Source organism: Mytilus trossulus, chromosome 8 (genome assembly GCF_036588685.1).
Source record: "Mytilus trossulus isolate FHL-02 chromosome 8, PNRI_Mtr1.1.1.hap1, whole genome shotgun sequence".
Lineage (NCBI taxonomy): Eukaryota > Metazoa > Mollusca > Bivalvia > Mytilida > Mytilidae > Mytilus > Mytilus trossulus.
This window is the reverse complement of record NC_086380.1, coordinates 52,091,763-52,114,136: the sequence shown is the minus strand read 5'-3', so window position 1 is coordinate 52,114,136 and position 22,374 is coordinate 52,091,763. Positions and strand designations below refer to the sequence as shown.

General features: G+C 31.7%; 2 protein-coding genes across 2 annotated transcripts in view; one reads left to right on the top strand and one right to left on the bottom strand.

The window, feature by feature from the left end:
- The first annotated feature begins 1 nt into the window (after nucleotide 1).
- LOC134681124 (small ribosomal subunit protein mS23-like) lies at nucleotides 2-9,667 on the top strand. The gene is made up of 5 exons (XM_063540563.1): nucleotides 2-140; nucleotides 1,911-2,075; nucleotides 2,665-2,748; nucleotides 7,254-7,392; nucleotides 9,526-9,667. Exons 1-5 carry the CDS (start codon nucleotides 97-99, stop codon nucleotides 9,556-9,558), a joined length of 465 nt encoding a protein of 154 aa, XP_063396633.1. The 5' UTR covers nucleotides 2-96; the 3' UTR covers nucleotides 9,559-9,667.
- Nucleotides 9,668-13,368: 3,701 nt separating this feature from the next.
- LOC134681122 (synaptic vesicle 2-related protein-like) overlaps nucleotides 13,369-22,374 on the bottom strand; it is a 35,425-nt gene continuing 26,419 nt past the window's right edge. Inside the window, exons 15-17 of the mRNA XM_063540559.1 lie at nucleotides 16,914-17,003; nucleotides 16,198-16,311; nucleotides 13,369-15,628 (exon numbers count right to left, since the gene is read on the bottom strand). Of these exons, the coding sequence (XP_063396629.1) occupies nucleotides 15,596-15,628; nucleotides 16,198-16,311; nucleotides 16,914-17,003 (237 nt within the window). The 3' untranslated portion in view covers nucleotides 13,369-15,595. The remainder of the gene's footprint in view (nucleotides 15,629-16,197; nucleotides 16,312-16,913; nucleotides 17,004-22,374) is intronic.

The window sequence follows — 22,374 nt, the reverse complement described above, 5'->3', positions numbered from 1 at the left end:
CACAAGATTGTACTGGTTCACCCAAGTGTTTAATGCAGTGCAATTTTACTATAAATCACGTGTTGATAATACATACATTGATTCAATGTTTTCATCATGGCAGGGTCAAGAATTGATAAATTTTCAAATATATTTGCAAGGTTATCTATTCATAATTATATATTGACAGCCCTCATAAGACCATAAAGATGACAAAAAAGACTTGAATGCACATTTTTATGCCAGTCAGGGTGCAAATGAGGAGAATATCTGATCACAATCATTTTATATCAAACTCAAAGCTTAAAAATATTTGTAGTTATACATAGAAAATATAGTACTTCTACTTCTAAAAGTATTTATAAAGAAAGAAATATAAAACACCTTCCCTTTAAACATGTTTAACTGGATCTTTACCCTGGTTGAATGTGGTGTAGTGTCTAGTGGTTAGTGCATTGTACTACTAACACAAAGGTTCCTGGTTCGATTCCCGTCTGGGATGAAAATTTCAGGGACTGAATTTGTGGCTCATCCTTGACACCATTTGCAAGTATGGTCTAAAGGAAACTATAATGGTCCGTCGGAAGGGGACGATAAATGGCTGACCTGTGTTCAGAGAGAGTCATATCTCTTGCATGTCAGTCAGGGGTACTACTTGTACAAGTGTATTTTATTTACTTGAAGAAGTAAAAAAAAATATACATATATAAGTAAATAAATAATGTTTAAATAATCTCCCCTTCATTTTCTAAAAAATTTACTTGTATAAGTAAATTTTTCTTACAATCCAACAAAAATCCTCAAGTTTTGAGATGTAAAATCATGCCTTTAATGATTTTTCCAAGGTTTGCTCAAATTTTTTAATTAAAGTTCAATGTTTCATCTCATTAGTTCAACAAAGAAACTGATTGCGCAAAGATCTTAAGTATTTGCGCAAGGCCTTCAAAAATTGCTCCTTGGGGGCTTGTAAATGAGCAGTGTTCTGAAGATAACAGACAAATGAGATTTTCATTGTCCATGAAATTGCACTGAAATGATTAGTAAAGACATCTGCAAAGAGCAGATAATTTAAAATTCAATTACAGCAAAGAAATCCAAAGATTTGAATAAAAGAAGATAGGATGACTTTTTTACTTCTACAAGTAAAAAAATCTGAATGTCTAAGGGACATAACTCAGCCAATATTTTTTTTACCTATACAAGTAAATAAAATTCACTTGTATAAGTAGCGTACAAATTTACTTATATGTGTATATTTATTTTTACTTCTTCAAGTAAAAAAAATACACTTGTACAAGTAGTACCCCTGACTGCATGTTAAAGACACAGGTAGATTTCGAAAAAGAGCAGGCTAATGCTGCTACAAGGCAGCACTCGCACCCACAAAATAGAAAGGGATTAATATAAAAACTTGTTTCCCAATCCACTTTACATAAATATGTTTAAACTAAACTAATCACAGGCACTTATTTCTATCAATGGCAAGGTGGACTATCCAGTAACAGATGGATTGCCCTCAAGACGTTCCGTCAAAGTCTATTCCTATATATAAACACCTTAATATAACACAAAGTACTTATAAACTTGCATTTATGAAAAATGTCAGCCGATCGAAAAATTCTGTTATATATGCTGATTTCTCAGTTGTAAACCCCAGTAAAAATTATTGTCCTTAAATGAATAAATTCTAATTTTTGTTACATTTTTTCCTTTTATCTTTAAACTGCAAAAATAGCCAGCAAGAGTTAGTTACAAGTCAGGATTGTTAGACAACTCCCCATGAGAGTTATTTCCCTTTGATGATGACTTTACTTATTTTGGTGCTTTTTCAACTTAAATATAGATCATGTACATGTTGATGGATAGACACTTGAATAAGCAAAAATGATCAGCAAGACAAGATCTACAATTAGTTTTTTTATTATTTTTAGAGTGGAAGGAATGATACGATCAGGAGCTATGAAATATGAAGACAAACCAATCTGGTTTAATGTATATAAAGCATTTCCTCCAAAAGTAAATCCAACTTTTACCAGGAAAGCCCCAGAAAATCAACAAGTAGTTAATATACTGTACCCAGAAGATCTAGTCAGAGCGTAAGTTACTTATACAGATGGTTATAATACATGTATATACATACTAACTTAAAGCATTAAAACATTAACAATACCTGTTTTACCACACATTTCAACACCTAATGTCTCTTCAATGATGCCTTGTATGATAAAAATCACAAAAATTATCAGCAAGGCAAGATCTACTCACAAATAACACCAATAAACTACTGTTTGTGTCAATTGGAGAGAAACTGTTACTTCTAAAGGAGAAAAAAACTGTCTGTCACCCTATTTTACGCATTATTATTAGTGGGTCTCATTGAGGTCTAAGCGTGAAGCTGGGTTGCCGATTTTTTTGTAAGCGTGACACGTGAAAGTCAAATTATTGTGCTGGGAAAACAGGAATTGAAGTCTAGCGGGACACAGGAAATTACCAAAAAATGAGAATTGCTTATGTACATAGTGTAAGCGGGATACGGGAATCTGACAAAACAATAAGCGGGATCAGAACCCCCAACGAGACCCCCTTATTACTGTTTTCAAATTAAGATTACTTGACTGGGAGTATCTTATATGAAGAATGGATTTTAAAATGCTTTTTAGAAGAATATCAACATTTCATTTTCAGGAAATATTATGCAGTATATGGCAGTCAAAAATCACAAGAAGTAGTAGACTTAACAGACAAGGAAACACCCACCCAGTGTCAAAGGTCAGTTGGTTGTAGAAGTAATACATTTTACAAAAGTACTCAAATCTGAAGAAGTAGATATGTCATCTTTAATGTATTCATTTCTCATGAAGTAATCAAATTTCAAGAAGTAGTCAATATATTTCTGAAAGTAATTAAATCTCATGAAGTAATATAATCTCAGGAAGTGATCTAATCTCATGAAGTAATCAAATCTTAGGAAGTAATCAAATCTCACAAAGTAATCAAATATTATGAAGAAACCAAATCACATGAAGAAATTAAATCTCATGAAGTAATATAATCTCAGGAAGTGATCTAATCTCATGAAGTAATCAAATCTTAGGAAGTAATCAAATCTCACTAAGTAATCAAATCTTATGAAGACATCTAACCTGAAGAAGTAATCAAATATTGTGAATTAATTAAATTTCAAGAAGTAATCAAATCTCATGAAGAAATCAAATCTCATAAAGTAATCAAATCTCAATAAGTAATCAAATCTTATGAAGTAATCAAATCTCGTAAATTAATAAAATCTCATGAAGTAATTAAATCTCATTAAGTAATCAAATCTCAATCATACCTGCCAACTTTCACGATTTAGGCGTGTACTACACGATTTTGACCCTTTGTCACGATTGCACGATCGTGTTCCTGAAAACCCCTCTAAAACACGATTTGGTGAAAATCTACACGAAAAATATTGTTGTTCCCGATTTTGAACTGTGTTCAATGGAGGAAAAGCGTGTTCAGCCAATCAAATTGCGTGTTTCTCATGATCAAATTAATTAGCCAATCAAAAACGTTTTCTCTCAAGATTATTTTAACATGCTAAATATTGAACTTGTGTTGTTTTCCTCTGTTTGTTGTCAGCTTGTAAAAACGTGAACATGGCAAATGATTTTTCAACTGCAAGGAGGTTCTTCCACAGAATAAGAATAAAAGCATGGCTGATTGACAAACTTCAATGATGCAGTACTACCATGAAGATAATAAATAGTAGTTTATTCACTAATTTATTGACATTACATGTACACTTGCTGTAACAAAATAATGTATTCAATCATTTAAAGTATAATGTACTATTCATTATTTATCACATGGACACCCCTACCCCCCCCCCCCCCCCCCCCCCCCACACACACACATCAACATGAGGAATCCCTTAAATGAGGGACTTCCCTTAGTCAAGGGGTCACTCTTGTAAAAAATGAAATAGAAACATGTAGTTTTATTAAATTAAAAATGGGAAATTCTGACATTATATTTGGAACAGATTTTCTAAATGAAGAGTCCTATTATTTTGAATAATAAAGAAGATATAAGGCCAAGAACATATCAAAATTCTTGGACATGTGTTGACCATATAATACCAGATAGATCATAAGATGTATAGTTCTTTGGGAAAAGTTTCTTCAAATAATATGAATGTGTGCTCATTTGTACTTAAAAAGTGGTGTTTAATGTCCTAACATTGAGGGGGATCCCTAGGTGTTGCTCCCAACCTGGTAAAGGTCCTTCTTTGTGTATAATTTTAAATTGGAAAAGTCAACAACTATTTAGTATCCTTGCACATGAAAACAGTTCCTGGTCTTACATCTACATGTACAGATTTTCTGCTGATATAAAAACTAGAATCATGCAAATAAAAAAAAGAACAAGGCATGTAAGCTCTTCTTACAAATATGACACTTTTTCTAGACTACAAAACAGCATGCGCAAAATAGTCGTCGCAAAGAATTGTAACCTTTGAAATTGTTGTCGCGCGCTAAAACCCCCACAGGCATTTTCAAAAGTTGGCAGGTATGCTCAATAAGTAATCAAATCTTATGAAGTAATCAAATCTCGTAAATTATAAAATCTCATGAAATATTCAAATCTCAAAAGAAGAAAATAAATCTCTAAAACTAATCAAGTCTCATGAACTAATCACATCTACAAAGATATCAAATCTGTGAATTGTCCAAACCTCATGAAGTTATCAAATCTCATGAAGAAATCAAATATCATGAAGTAATTAAATCTCATGAAGTAATCAAATCTTAAGAATTAAAATCTCATGAAATATTAAAATCTTAAAAGAAGAAAATAAATATCTAAAACTAATAAAGTCTCATGAACTACTCACATCTCAAGAAGTAAAAACATCTACAAAGTAATCAAATCTGTGAATTGTCCAAACCTCATGAAGTTATCAAATCTCATGAAGAAATCTAACCTCAAGGAGTTATCAAATCTTGTAAATTAATCAAATTTCAAGAAGAAATCAAATTTCAAGAAGAAATCAAATCTCATGAAGAAATCCAACCTCAAGAAGTAATAAAATCTCAAGAAGTAATCAAATTTCGTAAAGGAGTAGGTCCGGTAAGGACCGATTTTGGCCTCAAAGGAGTAAGTTCGGTAAGTGCCAAATTTGGCCCCAATTATAAAGTTCATGGTTTCAAAACAATAATTGTTTTAAGTTGCCTTAAAGACATGTGAGAAAGTTAAACAGAGCTGTTTTTGTCAAAGTTTAATTCTATTACGTTGATTTTTACATCCCAAAAAGGTCAAGATAAGAGATTTTGGTGAAATTTGACAAAATCAGCTGGATTTCAACCAAATAAAGGACTAGGAAACATAGAGCGCAGACGTCGACAAGCTTAATATTCAAACAAGACATGTTAAATGTCTTAAAAAACGTTATTTTAAAAGATCCTTGTTGTCGACGTATGCGCTCTATGTTTCCTCTCAAATAATCTTTGGAAATTGACCCGTTTTCATTGATTTTTTCGTGAACAATCAATATGAGTACAACTTGTGACGTCATAATGAAACGCAGAAACGTAAAATTTTCAACAAAATGGCTTATATCTTATCTAGTCAATGTATTAGCTATAATTTAGCGTGATATTGGTCAATAAATCCGAATTTGAAATTTACGCTAAAAAAGGGGGCCATTTAAGGACCTTATCGAACATACTCCTTTCAGGTTCATCGGATGAAAGATTTTGACCACTTTTTAAACACTTTAGTGTCTATTTTATTTGAATCAATTAGTTTATGTGAAAGATTTTAACTGATTTAGTCATTAAAAACGACCCGATTCAAGCTCAAATATGAAAAATCTACCAAATATGCCGAAAAATGTCACTTTTCTGATGGTTTTTGTCAAAAATGAAAGTGTCCGCATCCGTGTTCATCCTCAATCTTTATATATCTTATGTATTATCATAAAATACAACTTACATTTTAATATTAAGGATGAACACGAATGCGGCCACTTTCAATTCACACGAAAACCGTCTAAAATTTAACTAAAATGCTAGAATTGTGAAGATTTCAGTAATTTAGCATGACTGAATGGTGCTAATACCCGATATATGTGCATTATATTGTCAAAAATAACCCATATTTATGTAGCAGAATCATTCTATTGTACAATAAATAACTAAAAGTTTACATTTTAACAATTTTGTAAAACTGCTATATTTTGGGGCCAAAAAGGGGTCTTACTGGACCTACTCCTTAATCAAATCTCATGGAAAAAATCATCTCTCATGAAGGAATAAAATCTCAAGAAGCAATCAAATCTCAAGGAGCAATCAAATCTCAAGGAGCAATCAAATCTCAAGGAATAATCAAATTAATACCTTTGTGTAATGCATGCCATAAATTCATTAGGAAGGTACTGTAAATTCAGGATTTAGTGCAAGGTTTTTATATACATGGGAATAATGAGACTGGGTGAGGATTGCAATAATATGAACTCACATTCTGATATATATGGTACATATATCTGGATTAAGATTATGCGGAAATTGGTATAATTTATCTTTCATTTCTGTCCATTCTTAATAAATCACAATAATAAATGCAAGCAACAGTTTCTGAATATACTATTATATTTTAAACATCAGTGAAAAAATGGATAAAATACAAAGAAGGAAATAAAAAAGCCATAAGTCAGCCAAAAAATGAGACATACCTGACACCTGTCACTATTTGCGGCGGATTTCCCCCATGGAGGCTTCCAAATTGAAATTTTGAAAGAGCAATTTTGTCAACAATTTTAAACAAATGACATTAGGCTAATAAAAGTATGAAGAAGCAAAAAAACAACATTAAAATGTATTTGAAGGCCCCCTTGAAGGTTTTTTAGGGCTATTGCAGCCATCTTACACGCAAAACCCCCATGGGCATTTTGAAAAGTTGGCAGGTATGAACAGACAATACCATGGCTAATTGTAAACAGAAAGACATCATTCCATAAAAACTATACATTACACTAAAGATTGAACAAAATGAAACCAACCAAAAATTGTGAACTTTCTGATTGGTCAGTAGCCAGCAGCTCTTTAATTTTCTCCAAATCACAAAAACTTTTTTAACAAGTGGACAAAATGTTTACTGGTCAACATTCAACATGTTAAATGAGTTTGATATCTTTGTTAAAAAAAATATATAGAATAACAAAAATACTGAACTCTGAGGAAAATTCAAAACAGAAGTCTGTATAAAAGAATTTACTTTTCTCTTTTTAGATTTGTAGATAAGTATTTTGAATTAAAGAGATCTGGTAGAGTAAGTGATGAAGATTTGTTTAGACAAGCAGCTAGTTATATGAGAACCCAAGGTTTTAAACTGGAGTCAGAGGTGGAAAAGAAAGAACAGAAAGAATTAGTAAGCATACTACACTCCACCCTAATACTTATATAGGGGTGATACCACCATTGGTTTTCACTAGTAGTTTTTGTTAAGGATGTCTGCTGGTCATGTTTTTGAATTCTTGTCATATTTTCGATTTTCTCAGGTTTTATCCATCCAAATATATTAAAAAAATATTTTACACGACACCCCACTTTTGTCTTCATAAATCTGTTCAATAGATCATTTCAGATTTAGTGATCCGGCGGCATGAAATCCTTGTTATTTTTTCTTGGTTTAAGGGTAAAAAACAATTCCAATGTTAACAAATAGTAAAGTCTGAAGAAAACCCTTTTCCCGCCATTTTCTAAATGTCTCGTATTTTGAAAACTACACACGAGACTAATGATTTTATTACTTTATTTTGTTTAAATATCAAAGTTGTTTTCATTTTAAGCAACCACATGAAATCCTTGTTATTTTAAATTAGAGCAGCAGACATCCTTAAATTGGTACTTTTCAAAATATTGTGAACAATTTATCTGTGTTAGAAATGAAGAAATGTGCAGGGTTAAAGTTTTATCCTGTCCAATACTACTGTCAAATTTTAACATCACATTTATTTGCATGTTAGATAATAACTTTCACTGCAGAAATGTTGTACAAATTCAAAACATAGAGAGGTTAAGGTTAAATTTGTTAGTTTTGGTCTTCAATGTTATTTATGATGGGGAATTTCTGCTTCAATTATCATTATGTTTATTGTACAACTCACATCTTTATGCAACAAACTGCACTAATGGGAGTTGTAAATTGTAAGGTATATTACTACCACTGGGTTGGTATCTATAGCTTACCATAATGGGTGGGCTGTCAGTCCTTGAAACTTCCATCCATTCTGTGTTATGATCTGCCAAGATTATAAAGATACTTTTAATGCTCTCCTTCAATAGAAGGGGACATTATGTTTTCTGATCTGTGTGTCCATTACTTATGTAAGTCTGCCTGTTCTTCAATTTCCTCGTTGTTTGAGCTTGAACTGTTTCAATTTGCCCATTTTAGATACAAATCTTTTTGAAATTGTGTCATATTTTTTTTAGGGAGCTACCATTTGATTTTTATGGGGGGGCTAGGATGAAATTTGAAAAAAATAGGCAAGACAGGAGTTTTGAGTAGAAAAAAAAGGGAGGATAAGACACTTGCAAAAAAAAAAAAAGTCAGGACAACAATTTAGGTAAGAAACAGAGATTTCAGTTAAAAAAAATGCAGGACAAAATTTTTCATCCTAGCCCCCCATAAAAATCAAATGGTAGCTCCCTAAATCCTTTCTTCTGAAGCTTAAATTGATATCAAGCAATGTTTTATTTTTGGTGAATTTAAAGAGGCAAATATGCCCAGAATGTTCTTTGTTCAATATATAAATGTGTTCAAAAAGATTTGTCCCACTCAAGGATTTGAATGCTGCTTTAACGGTTCACTGACTATGAACATATGATGTTGTGAGTGGAGTATGGTTTACATACACTTGTTAATTGATAATTTTAAGTTGTCATTGAAATTAAAGGAAAATGGGGTATCCCTTTAATTCTAAGACAGTATTTACATATAAACATGATTAGAGGCTCACATTTATCAATCTTGGGATGAGAAATAAACAAGAATGTATCCCAAGTACACTGATGCCCCATTCGCACTATCATTTGCTATGTTCAGTGGACCTTGAAAATGGGATAAAATCTCTAATTTGGCATTAAAATTAGAAATATCATATCATAGGGAACATGTTTACTAAGTTTCAAGTTGATCGGACTTCAACTTCATCAAAATTACCTCGACCAAAAACTTAAACCTGAAGTAGGACAGATGAACAGAAAAAATGAACAAACAACTGAACTAATGGAAGAATGAACAAACAACTGAACTAACGGAAGAATGAACAAACAACTGAACTAACGAACGAAGGAACAAAGGAACGAACGCATGAACGGACACACAGACTAGAAAACATAATGTCCATAAATGTGGCATAATGAAAATGTCCTTTCTATTTTATTGACATCTTTGTCCAAATGTTAAATAATCAGCTTCACTTTATAACAAAATTCAAGCTTATTGATAAATATATCACATTTGCCTGATTACTCAAAATATGAATTATTTATTTTTCAGCATAATATGGCACAAGAGATGTTTCCTAGTTAATGGTGTGTGTGGGTGCGTTTGTACTAAGACTTTTGAAGTGACCTCATATAAATCTGATATCAATTAAACAATGGACAGATACGGTCAAACCTAAGATAGGAAGAATGTGGAGACTCAATAAAATTTTGTTAAAATCTATATTTTCATATCTTTTGATTTTGATAAAAAAAAAATCTCTGTGTGAGAGTCCAAAGTCCCTTAATAATCCATATGCACACTTGATAAAATATAATTTTATTGCTAACAGGGACATTGGAATATGAACTTTAGGATAGAAAAAAATAAATGTTATAACAAATGAATAGTGAAATACAATGTTTGCCCATCATTTAAAATTTTTGCAATGTGGTTGTCAATTTTATTTCAACTTTATATAAGCTTTGAATGTCTCATTGTGAATTCCACCTCTTTTTAAACACACTATATGTCAAAGAGAACCCATCAAAATAATGGCACAAAAGGAAAACGTCAAGAGACAACCAACAGTCAACAAAACACTCCATTGAAAACTACAGACTTAGAATCAGACACCCAACCAATTACTAATGTGTGTGGGGTTATAATCGGTTGCTCCTGAAAAGTAATCAGATTCTGCTTTACTTACTGCACCTGTTGTGTAGATTGTGGTAAGAACTTGTCAAAGATTGGGTTGACAGCTTCTTTAAGGATTTATATTTGGTCATAAGTCCTATTATGTGGTGTCACTAAGTCTATTGAGGAAATGACGACAGGATTGTGACATATCATTGGCATGTATCTGTGGTTATCTGTCACATAGATATTCTATAAGACATCCAAGTTGTGATAGCATCTGTTCAACTTTTGAAGAAGTGACTTCAACTCTACCACTCGAGGCCTATGGTTCAAAAGCTTCCTTATAAGCCGCAATCATCTATCAAGGAAATCATGATAGGCATTGAAAGCTTGAGATGGACACTTTTAAGACACATGTAATCAAATTTAATTTTTGAAGCTTACAAGACTTTAAAAGACATCTATGATTAAAATTGTGCTCTAATTGTTCTTCACTAATGTTTATGTTGATAGTCCTAATTATAATGCTTTATAACAACTGCCACATAAACTTAAAAGTAAACAAGAAAACTAAACATTGTTCAAAGAACCATGACAATGAGGTCAATGTCAGATGAACCATGCCAGGCAGGCATGTACAGCTAACAATTCTTCCATACAACAAATATAGTTGACCTATTGCTTAAAGTATAAGAAAAACATACCAAAACACAAAAACTTAACACTGAGCAATGAATTGTGAAAATGAAGTTACGGTCAAACAAAACTTGTGCGACTAACATAGATCATAAATATTTCCATACACCAAATAAAGTTGACCTATAGCTTATAGTATTAGAAAAAAAAAAAAAAACTCAAATAATAAACTTTGACAACTGAACCAGGAAAATGAGGTCAAGGTCAGATGACACCTGCCAGCTGGACATTTACACCTTACAGTCCTTCTGTACAATGAATATACTAGACCTATTGCTTATAGTATCTGCGATATGAACTTGACCACCAAAACTTTACCTTGTTCATTGATCCGTGAAATGAGGTCAATGTCAAATCAAAACTATTACAGGCATGACAACCTTGCAAGGTACACACATACCAAATAAAGTTATCCTATTCCATATAATAAGAGAGAATTTAACATTACAAAAATCTTAATTTTTTTTCAATTAGTCACTGAACCATGAAAATGAGGTCAAGAACATTGGACATGTGACTAACAGAAACTTCATAACATGAGGCATCTATATACAAAATATGAAGCATGCAGATCTTCCACCTTCTAAAATATAAATCTTTTAAGTAGCCACCGCTGGATCAATATCCCTATGTCGAGCTTTGTTCAACAAAAAACTTTGGAAAATACTAAGAATTTTCGACCTCATGAATAGGTTACCCCAGGTTTATTTGGCAATACCTTGCAGAAATTTTGGTCTTTAATGCTCCATCTTCGTATTTTATTTGGCTGTTTTAACTATTTTAACTTGAGCGTCCCTGATGATTTTTTTTGTAGACAAAACACGCATCTGGTCATGATTTCTGGTGTACAACATTTTAATTCTGGTTTAACTGATCATGATGTGTTTATTTACAACCACTTGGTAGAGGCTACTGCAGGTGAAGATTTAATCTCAGACAGTATCACCAGCCCAGTAGTCAGAACTTATGTGTTGATCTGATTTATCTTTGATGTGATCATTATTATAAATTAATTGGTTTAATAATGCTTTGATTTTATTCTCTTACAGTGACTTGACTGTTAGTGTTGCAATTTTGACCAAATTGTAATTTGTTTTATAAAATCAAATTGTTCAACTGGTCAGAATATTGAACAAATTGTTCAGTCAAAATATCAAAGTGCAAGGTGATAAAATAAAATATACTTACAATCCTATAAGACTTTAACCTCACTTTAATGATGTTATTTCTAAATCTATCTATCAATCTGTATAGTTATATTATAGCAATTACCATAGTAAAGGTCAACTGTTTTATTTTGAATTGCTATAAAAATGTCCAAACTAAGCTTTTCTATAGTGTTTCTTTCGAAAAGGATTTTATATTTCTAAAAATCATATATCATTTAAAATATTCAGTAAAATACGTGTGAAATATCAATATGCTATTGATAAGTTTCCTTGGGGAGATAACCTAAAAAACTATTCTTTTGAATAAAGACTTTTTGAAACCAAAAAAGATTATCTCCCCTTCCTACAAACATATTGCAATTTCACAAATATTTTACTGAATATGAAATGTTTTTATTCACATATTGTGTGATTCTTATGAATATAGAATACTTTTCGAAAGAAAAACTATATAAAAGCTTAGTTTGGACATTTTTATAGCAATTTAAAACAAAACAGTTCACCTTTAGTATGGTAATTGCTATAATATAACTATACAGATTGATAGACTGATTAAGTAATAACATCATTAAAGTGGAGTTAAAGTCTTATAGCCTATAAGACTATAACTCCACTTTAATGATGTTATAATAGGATTGTAAGTATTTTTTATTTTATCACCTTGCACTTTCACAACTTGTTTTCTACAGCAGTTGGTTCAAATTTCTGACTAGTTGAACAATTTGGTTTAATAAAACAAATTGCAATTTGGTCAAAATTTTGAATGAATTGCAATTGGTGGATAGCAACACTTACAGTCAAGTCACTTTAAATAACTGAACATTTTTCTAACCAAGGAAAAGGTAACTAACTTAATTTTGCACAACCTTTCGCAACTTTTTATCCTCAATGCTCTTTAACTTTGTACTTTATTTGGCCTTTGTTGAACATTTTGTACAGGAATAAATCATAACATTTAACAATTTTTATTTGAGATTCTTGTGCAACATAAATATAAAAATTAGTAAAAAAAAGTATACATGTATATACAAAATAATTATTCTAAAAAATAAATCAAACAAACAATCTACCAGTAGATTTTCACAGACATGTATATATATATATTTAACATAGTTACAGAAAATAGTTATTTATTTAGAATGCATACATAAACTTTAACTAAGACTTCAAGATTTTTCACTTCTCAGTTTTAAATGCCATTAAGAGATCATCTCCTCTGAAACTACTTTGAAAAATTTACTAATTATTCAACATGGCTAAAAAAGTAAAACCACAAAAATTCAGAACTCTGAGGTAAAATTCAAAACAGAAAGTCCCTAATCAAATTGCAAAATCAAAATCTCAAACACATCAAAAGAATGGATAAAAACTGTTATAATCCTGACTTGGTAAATATGAGAAAAGATTGATTCATGAGATTTCTAGTTATTTACAAAAATCCTTAATAACAAATTATGAAAACTACCATAAAGGTGGTATACATAATACTACAGGGAGATAACTGTGTAAAAATCAGCTGAACAGTTAAATCACTTTCTATTCTTAATTAAGTTTCTCAATGATTAAAATCAGTTTTTCAAACTGCAATATATCCAATGAAAAATTTCTGGTAAAGTTTGAAGTTCTATTTTTGATTTTATTAAATTTTTTGTCAAAGGGTGAAAGTAAATATTTTTGTCAAAATTTTATGAAGAATACACGAGCCTAATTATTTTTAGTCAAGGTGTTTGGTACCACCTTAAGGAGATCATTGAGTTTTGTCCCTCAAAATATTATGCCATACATAAGAAATGTTAATTGCACAAGTATGCATGTAAAATGTGTAATATTTTCAAATTACTATACCTTGACATTATTCTAAGGTAAATATAAAGATTACAGAATAGGTAATAAGAATATTGTATATAAAAATCTGCAATAAATTATAAATAAACATGGAATGTCGTTAAATAATATCATTATAAATATTTAGAAAATAAACATACTATATAATATTAAAAACACAACTCAAAATTGATTAGATATGTGTCTTGGAATGCATATTTTACGATTTTGGCATTTCATACTTTTTATAAATAGATCATTTTCATGTATTTTACCAGAAAACATTGAAGATTTCTCATACAAACACACTGGAAAAAATCAGTTCAGCCCCATGAAAAGTCAATATGTGGATATGTAAAAATGAAGCAATTTTCTGCAGTTTATTTAAAAATTTGTATATCTTGTAAAAATTGAAAATATAATGACAATAAATTTATACATTTTAACAACTTGCTTTAATAACAAGTAATCTCTTGATATTTGACACCTAAATGGAAAAAACTTATTCCTTTATGCAATAACTTCATTTTCCTTAGTGCTGGTACCTATTGAAAAAAATGTGAAAGCTAATTTGCAAATCTCAGAGAAAGTATGTGCTTTATCAAAAAAAAAACAAACTTAAATTTAAACCTTGTATTACATTGATGACAAAAAAAAATTTGATTTTTTCAAAAACAAGCAAAAGTTACAGTAACACATATACATTTACACAATATATTGCACTTGTACGTTTCCCTGACATACATAAACATTCCAAACATGTGATAATTTCCAGTATTAAAAGGTTTGGTCATGAAAATGTCACAATTACTGGACCAAATGACCAGTGTAAATGTTAGAATTTTGTCATACTAGTAGTGTAACAGAGACTACTAGGGTCTTAAAACCCTTTGGAACCTCTGACAAAGAATACACATTCTAAAGACTTTAATTCGGCTGGACCATATCGTGGTACCCAGTCTGTTATCAAACCAGTGGTTATACATTTATAATCAATTTAAGAATTTCATAATAGCAATCTTCAAATCAAAAATAGCCCACAAAGAGATTAACAGAGTCAAAAGCCATGATATTCCCCTGACCTTTCGGTCAACCTTGACCCTAGAAGTCTTTTTGATCTAAAATCCAACCTAAATGTGATAAATTGGAGAGAAAAATTGATGTTATGGACAATAAAAGCTAACATTGAAAAGAAATCCAGACTCTTAATATAATTCTATTTGTGGAAATTTTAAAAAAGACATTTTATATTGTCATATATATTAGTCTGAACTAGAGACATGATTAAATACACTATATAAAAGCATTTTTTTGCTATTTTTAAGGATTCAAATGACTATGTGTATTGTTCCTACACCTAATGATAATACTGTTAAACTATTGGTGGATTTTTATTGACTGAGAAGCCTAAAATAGAAGAAGCTATTTGAAGTATTACCCAGAATGCATTAGAGCAATTTAATGTTCCTACACCAAAATGATATCATGCTATTGGTTAAATTATCTTTGTTTATGAGGCTGTTAGCCAGTCATTATGTTTTGGTGTACTCTTTTGAAAGAATTACCCAGAATGCATTAGATTCTCATGTGGTGAATATATAGAAAATCTAGGGAACTGAAACATTAGAGCAATTTAATGTTCCTACACCAAAATGATATTATGCTATTGGTTAAATTATCTTTGTTTATGAGGCTGTTTTACAAGTGACTATTTTTTGGTGAACTCTTTTGAAAGAGTTACCCAGAATGCATTATATTCTAATGTGGTGAATTAATAGTAAATCTAGTAAACTGAGACATATTGTCTGTTCTTGTTAATGCGCTACTGTCATCTCGTGATGAGTGTCCTGAAAAATAAATATAACATCATGACAAATCTAGCAGACAAATATATGATACTATAGGAAAATAACTTAAAATGAAGTAACAATTACTTGCAAACAAGAATATGTGTCAATAAGACACCCTGCCTACATAAACTATCAGATTGTTCACTGAATCATGAAATATGGATCCAAACCCTATTTTGACAAAAAAATAATATTGTTCAAATAATCAAATGTGATAGTTTGAATAGGAGAATTCTCACCTCCCTACCACACTTCTTCCAATTTTCTTCAAATTTAAAAATGGTCAAAGAAAATTCCTAGCATATATATTTTACTCTCTCTGCTCCCTTTTATTTTCCTGTATTTCTTTCCAAGGTTCATTTTTTTTCTTACATGTCTAGTCATAGGTTCTAAGTGTTTCAGTCAATGAGTCTCTTGGTTCCCTCTAGATCTATTTTCCCTCCCTTTTTTTAAAGGTTAATTTGTTCCTTCCAACATATGATATGTACTAAGTTCTCAAATTTATGTGACTATAATAATTCACGTTTTGATCTTATTTCAATAACTTCCTTTTATTTAATACTGACCTTCATTTCTCTCCCTTTTGTTTCTATGGGCAGTAACATTGCAACAACAGTCGCTACCAAAGATATAACACCATAGGTTGATATTGCTATATATGACGATTCTTTTAACAACACCTGAAATAGTTGAGAAATCAATGGGTACAAATTTCATAAAAAGTGAAAATATTGTTTAATTTTATTATGACATACTTTTTATTCAGAGAGTATTGCATTGATTTTATTGATGCACAGAATGCCAATTCTATTACAATATTGAGAATTCTCAATCTGATATCTGATACATTTAAATATATGCCAAGTTGCCTGAAACTCATTACGACTATAATCTTAACCCTATCACTTACCTGCGCTACAAATGGTGTAACTATTGCTCCTATCCTTGACGTACCACTACAAGAACTTAATCATAGAGCTTACCTGTGCTACAAATGGTGTAAACTGTAACTATTGCTCCTATCCTGGACGTACCACTACACAATCATAAACCTAGAGCTTACCTGCACTACAAATGGTGTAACTATTGCTCCTACCCTGAACATACCACAACACGATCATAAACCTAGAGCTTACCTGCACTACAAATGGTGTAACTATTGCTCCTACCCTGAACGTACCACTACATGATCATAAACCTAGAGCTTACCTGTGCTACAAATGGTGTAACTATTGCTTCTACCCTGGACGTTCCACTACACGATCATAAACCTAGAGCTTACCTGTGCTACAAATGGTGTAACTATTGCCCCAACCCTGGCCATACCACTACAAGATCCAAGACCTATAGCCCTCATTGATGTAGGATAAACCTGAAATGAGATAAAAAAACAAAACAATAAACATTAAATGGAATATGTAATTCAATTTCAGACATGGACACTTAACTTCAAATCTTGTAGTTTATAAAAAATTGATTAACAACAATTTTAAGATTTTTGATAGTCTCTAACCAACATATTTTTTCACTCTTACTCATTTAACAGGCCATTAGTGATTTTAGACTTTTATGAATTGTTGTGCACCTAACAGGGAGTATAAAAAGCCTTGATGGTCTCATGCTAGGCTTTATGGTCTCATTCTAGCCTTGATGGACTCATGCTAGCCTTGATTGACTTATGGTAACCTTGATGGTCTAATGCTAGCCTTGATGGTCTAATGCTAGCCTTGATGGTCTCATGCTAGCCAGGATGGTCTCATGCTACCCAGGATGGTCTCATGCTAGCATTGATGGTCTCATGCTAGCATTGATGGTCTCATGCTAGCATTGATGGTCTCATGCTAGCCAGCATGGTCTCTTGCAAGCCTTGAGTATGGGATGCTGCAATACAATTTCTTGTTTGATTGCTAAAGAAACTTGAAGGAATTTGTAGCTTCTGTCAAAAACAAATGGTAATTTGCAATGAGAGCCAAACTTTTCAGACCCATCAGAATAATATGTCTGTGTAGAAATATGAGTCTTCATTTTGGGCTGCTACATTTTCATCTAGTATGTACAACGTTATTTTTTCACTATTTACAGATATTTCTTAAAAGAAAAACTTTATGTCTGGATAGTACCTTGCTTTCTATAATTAATCCTTGGTGTATAAACATAAAGATATTAATAAAATGGGAAGCATCTCTTGTAATATTAGTTATATGGTGACCTCATACCATATATATGGGGTCAGTTAATTTCATATAACCTGAGAGTGAAATTACTGACCACATATATATTGCAATAGGCCGCTAGCACACTGTGTAAGGAATTTATCTTACGAATTATCTTTACATGGGGCATTTTGACTAGTGGGTGGCCCATCAAAGTGATCAAATCCTCAATATAAAGGACCTACTTCCATTGATGATATATCAAAATACCAAATTTACATATTTGGATATATATGATATGAATTTGATGTTCGTATGTAAACTGTTAATTTGGCAGTGCATCATTCAAAGTGTGCTCATTAGCGTGCTCATATCTATATAAGGTTGGGTCAAAAAGATTGCGAATTATGTTAAAATGACCAAAAAGTCTTGAAAACTAAAAGTTATATGATCGTTCCATGCTTTGCCAAGCCAGACTTTTACTGGACATTATACAAATATCCGGAATAGATGACCGTTTTGAAAGCCCTTCTCTGGAGTATAAACATAGGCAGCCTGAAAAGCTCCAGATATAAAGGGAGGTAACTATTGTAAAGGGAGACAATCTATATAAGATATAACCTCACCTCTGGAGTATAAACATAGGCAGCTTGAAAAGCTCCAGATATAAAGGGAGGTAACTTATGTAAAGGGAGATAATCTATATAAGATAAAACCTCACCTCTGGAGTATAAACATAGGCAGCTTGGAAAGCTCCAGATATAAAGGGAGGTAACTATTGTAAAGGGAGATAATCTATATAAGATATAACCTTACCTCTGGAGTATAAACATAGGCAGCTTGAAAAGCTCCTGATATAAAGGGAGGTAACTATTGTAAAGGGAGATAATCTATATGAGATATAACCTCACCTCTGGAGTATACACACAGCTAGTATGGAAAGCTCCAAATATAAAGGGAGGTAACTATTGTAAAAGGAGATAATCTATATAAGATATAACCTTACCTCTGGAGTATAAACATAGGCAGCTTGAAAAGCTCCAGATATAAAGGGAGGTAACTAATGTAAAGGGAGATAATCTATATAAGATATAACCTTACCTCTGGAGTATAAACATAGGGGTGCTATAAACAGTTTCGTACTAAAAACTAGGGGTATTTCCCCAGTGAGATTTACATACTGATGGAATTCCCTGCTATTTATATACCACTAAATGAAAAAGTTGATTGTTTTTTATGTTCAATGTGAAAAACATATATTGAAGTTCAATTAAAATGCCACTTTTGTCAAGATTTAAAAAAAAAAAAATGTTTTTGTGACTTCCTACTATATGGGAGGCAACTCCATAAACAGCTGATTTTCACCTGTTGCAAAAAGCACTTTGATTTGTCAGGTAAGATAGCTCCTTTCGGAGCAGGCGAACGTAGGCTGAAACTACATTTTCTTAAATCAGCCGGACAAGCTCTTCGAAATGCATATTATAAGAAATCTCAAATATATGCACAGGTTACTGATCCGTGTGTCCAAAGGTGGTCTGTTTTTAAGGTTTTTTAGGGGGAAAATGCCTAATTTCCAGCTGATAACTTGTACCAATTTGCATGTTTAAACAAGAGATGTTGGATTTTTTTTTATTTATTCAGAAAGTTCATAGAATTATCTTTCCATTGATGTATAGATATCTATATAACTATGAATATCTGACTTCTGCATGATGGGTCCACTATTACATGCCCTGTTACAGAATGACGTCACGTAAAAAACTGTTGATTGCACCCTTAAGGCATTAGAAATATGCCCAAATATTCTAATTTTCATGTTTAAAATTTATCAAGACAGCTCAGGTGCAGGTTATTTTCAGCATGTACATATCAATTGTCATTTTTGTAACCATTATGCTCAATTGCAGGTTAGTCTTTGTTTATTTTATGCACAAACAGTTGTGAAGCATCCAATTTTTCTTGAGTTCAATTTGATAGGCAAATTTGCTATGTTTTTCAGATTTATAGTCACATATAGTTTTATTCCCATTTTTTTCATGACATGTCCAAAGTGTATGAAACTGAGTTTTCAGATGAAGAACAGCAATATTTAAAGTCAAAACTTTTTAGATTTAATATATATAATGGCTGTCAGATTTGGTATGGTGCAACCAATGCAGATGGATATGGCATTATAAGGCCATCGTTTAGAGGCAAACATCAAAATTTCACTGTACACCGCCTTCAATACTTTTTGGCAAATAATTGTAAATTTTCTAATATTACTCACCATGTTTCACATTTATGCCATAAAAAAAAATGTTTAAATATTGATCATTTATCATTAGAACCGGTTGATATAAATATTGAAAGAAACCAGTGTAAACCTTTAGGTGCATGTCAGGGACATAATGGTTTTAAAAACTGTATATTTTGAGGTAAGAAAAGAATAAAACAGTTCAGTTGGTTTCACATTTTAATTGTTTTCATTGATTCCATAGTTATGGATTTCATTTACATCAGTACTGCCGCCACTATACATAGACCCTTGTCTAACTCTTCTGTTTTGTTTTTTACACTTAGCCAAGAATTTTTGAATTTTGTATTTTGCTGTTTTTTTTCTCTGAGAATGATAAAGTGCGATAATGTCTTTTCGTATCATAAATTTAAAGAACGGAGCAAATTTTGAAAAGTTAAGTCCTGAAGATTTAGCCAATAAGATAGAAGATTTTCCAGTTCCAAATGTAGACGAGTGACATGCAGAGTGACATAAACCATTAAAATTTCTCTTATGCAGTACTGATTTTGGAGCATATGTAAAGACACGGTGATGCAAGCTCTCACATTGGTTTGTTGTGTGTGAAGACTAGAAATTTTATTTAAAATATCTAAAGAAAGAGACTTATTTAATGCAGATTCTATCTTTTTTTTGTCAATCACGTTAAGATTTAAATAAACTCCATACGGCAAATATTTAGTATTAAAAGTGTCTAAATGTGCACAGCAGGCTTCAGATTTTTCTTTGCAATTTGCATGATTTCCACTAAAACAAGAAACAATATTTTTGATTGCTGACTGTGCTAAAGTTCCAAAAGTATGCTCTGTACTAATTTTGTGAATGCGCACTAACTCGAGCCTTACCCTAGATCGAATACAAGTAGCTAATCTTTGCCGAAAAAAGTCTTTGTCATAACCAGGTGGTAATTTAGAAAAATTTAAATTTTTTATATATTTTTGAACAGTGCGCATCCTATGTACAAAACATTGATAGTACCGAATGGAGTTGCCAGACTTTTTACCAAATTCTCTCACAACTTTACTCAATTGAGCGCTTGCATCACTGGTCACAGATTTAACTTTTAAAATATTTTGATCATTAACTTTTTGCAAATTTTTTTCTGCAAGTTTTCCTTCACTGGAAGCAATGGTATCATCAGTATTGTAATTTTTCTTACAGCTTTGATTGTCACTGTGATTACAATTTTTTTTCCTGCTGCATAGTTTGTTAGCTGTTGACATACAAATAGGTAAATTAAGTCCAGTGTTTTGTTCAATAAGTGGGCAGAAAGACTGAGTACCAGCTTCATACCCAACTTGGTTTCTATTGTTATAAGCTGTATCTGTCTCCACATTTACCTCATTGTCTTTAGCAATACAGGTATTAAATTCTTTGACAAATCTCTGATTTTCTATCATGGCCTCCTCATTTAGCTGTGTTATCTTATCACACTGTTTATTGATATTATTTGAGATCAGCTGTAGACTTGGCACTCTGATGTTTAGGCATGCAAGGGTCATTTGTAAGTCTGATCCTCCCATTTTTGTTTTCAATACTGCTAGTGTCATTGCTTCATGGAGGTAGCCTGCAGCTGGTCCTCTGCTCTTTTTTTCACATTCGGTATATACCTTACATGAATTCGTATCAAATTGGCATTTCGCACAATTTGCTCGTAAAGAAATGCATATACCCATGCGGTTTGAAATGTTAATATTCATGCTAGATTTGTTCCTGCATCGATGTTTTAGGCACTTTTTTATAAAATCATTCAACTTACAAAAATTAACAATGATATTTTCTGTGGTGTCCTCTTGCGCTTCAGTTTCCTCTTCCTCCATGAAGCAATGACGAGGTCGAAGTTTTGTTGGCAATGTATTATCTTCCTTAGTATGCTGTGACACTGCAGTTTTATATATCTTCATTTCAGGCCTACAGATCCTGTTGTTAATATATTGATGTTCTGCCTCAGTATCTGATGTAATATATTCCAACTTGTCATTCCAAGGTGTGTACCCTTTGACAAATTTACTTTTTCTTCTTCTTTGTATTCTGTTTTTTCTCCTATCATAGCTAGACATTTTGAACACTGAATTTTTACTGTAGTACAAGAAATGATCTGATCTGGTATTGATGACGTCACAAATGTTGCTATGACGTCATGATTGTTTTAAAGATGTGAATAGACAATAGCAATATATTTTATTTTATACGCAGAAAAATATGTTTAATAAAATTGTCAAGTGCAACTGCACTATTGTTAAATTTGTTATTTGAATTTCTGCATTTTTTGGTGTTTGAATTTGTAAATTTGTAATTAATGCTTTGATTATCTC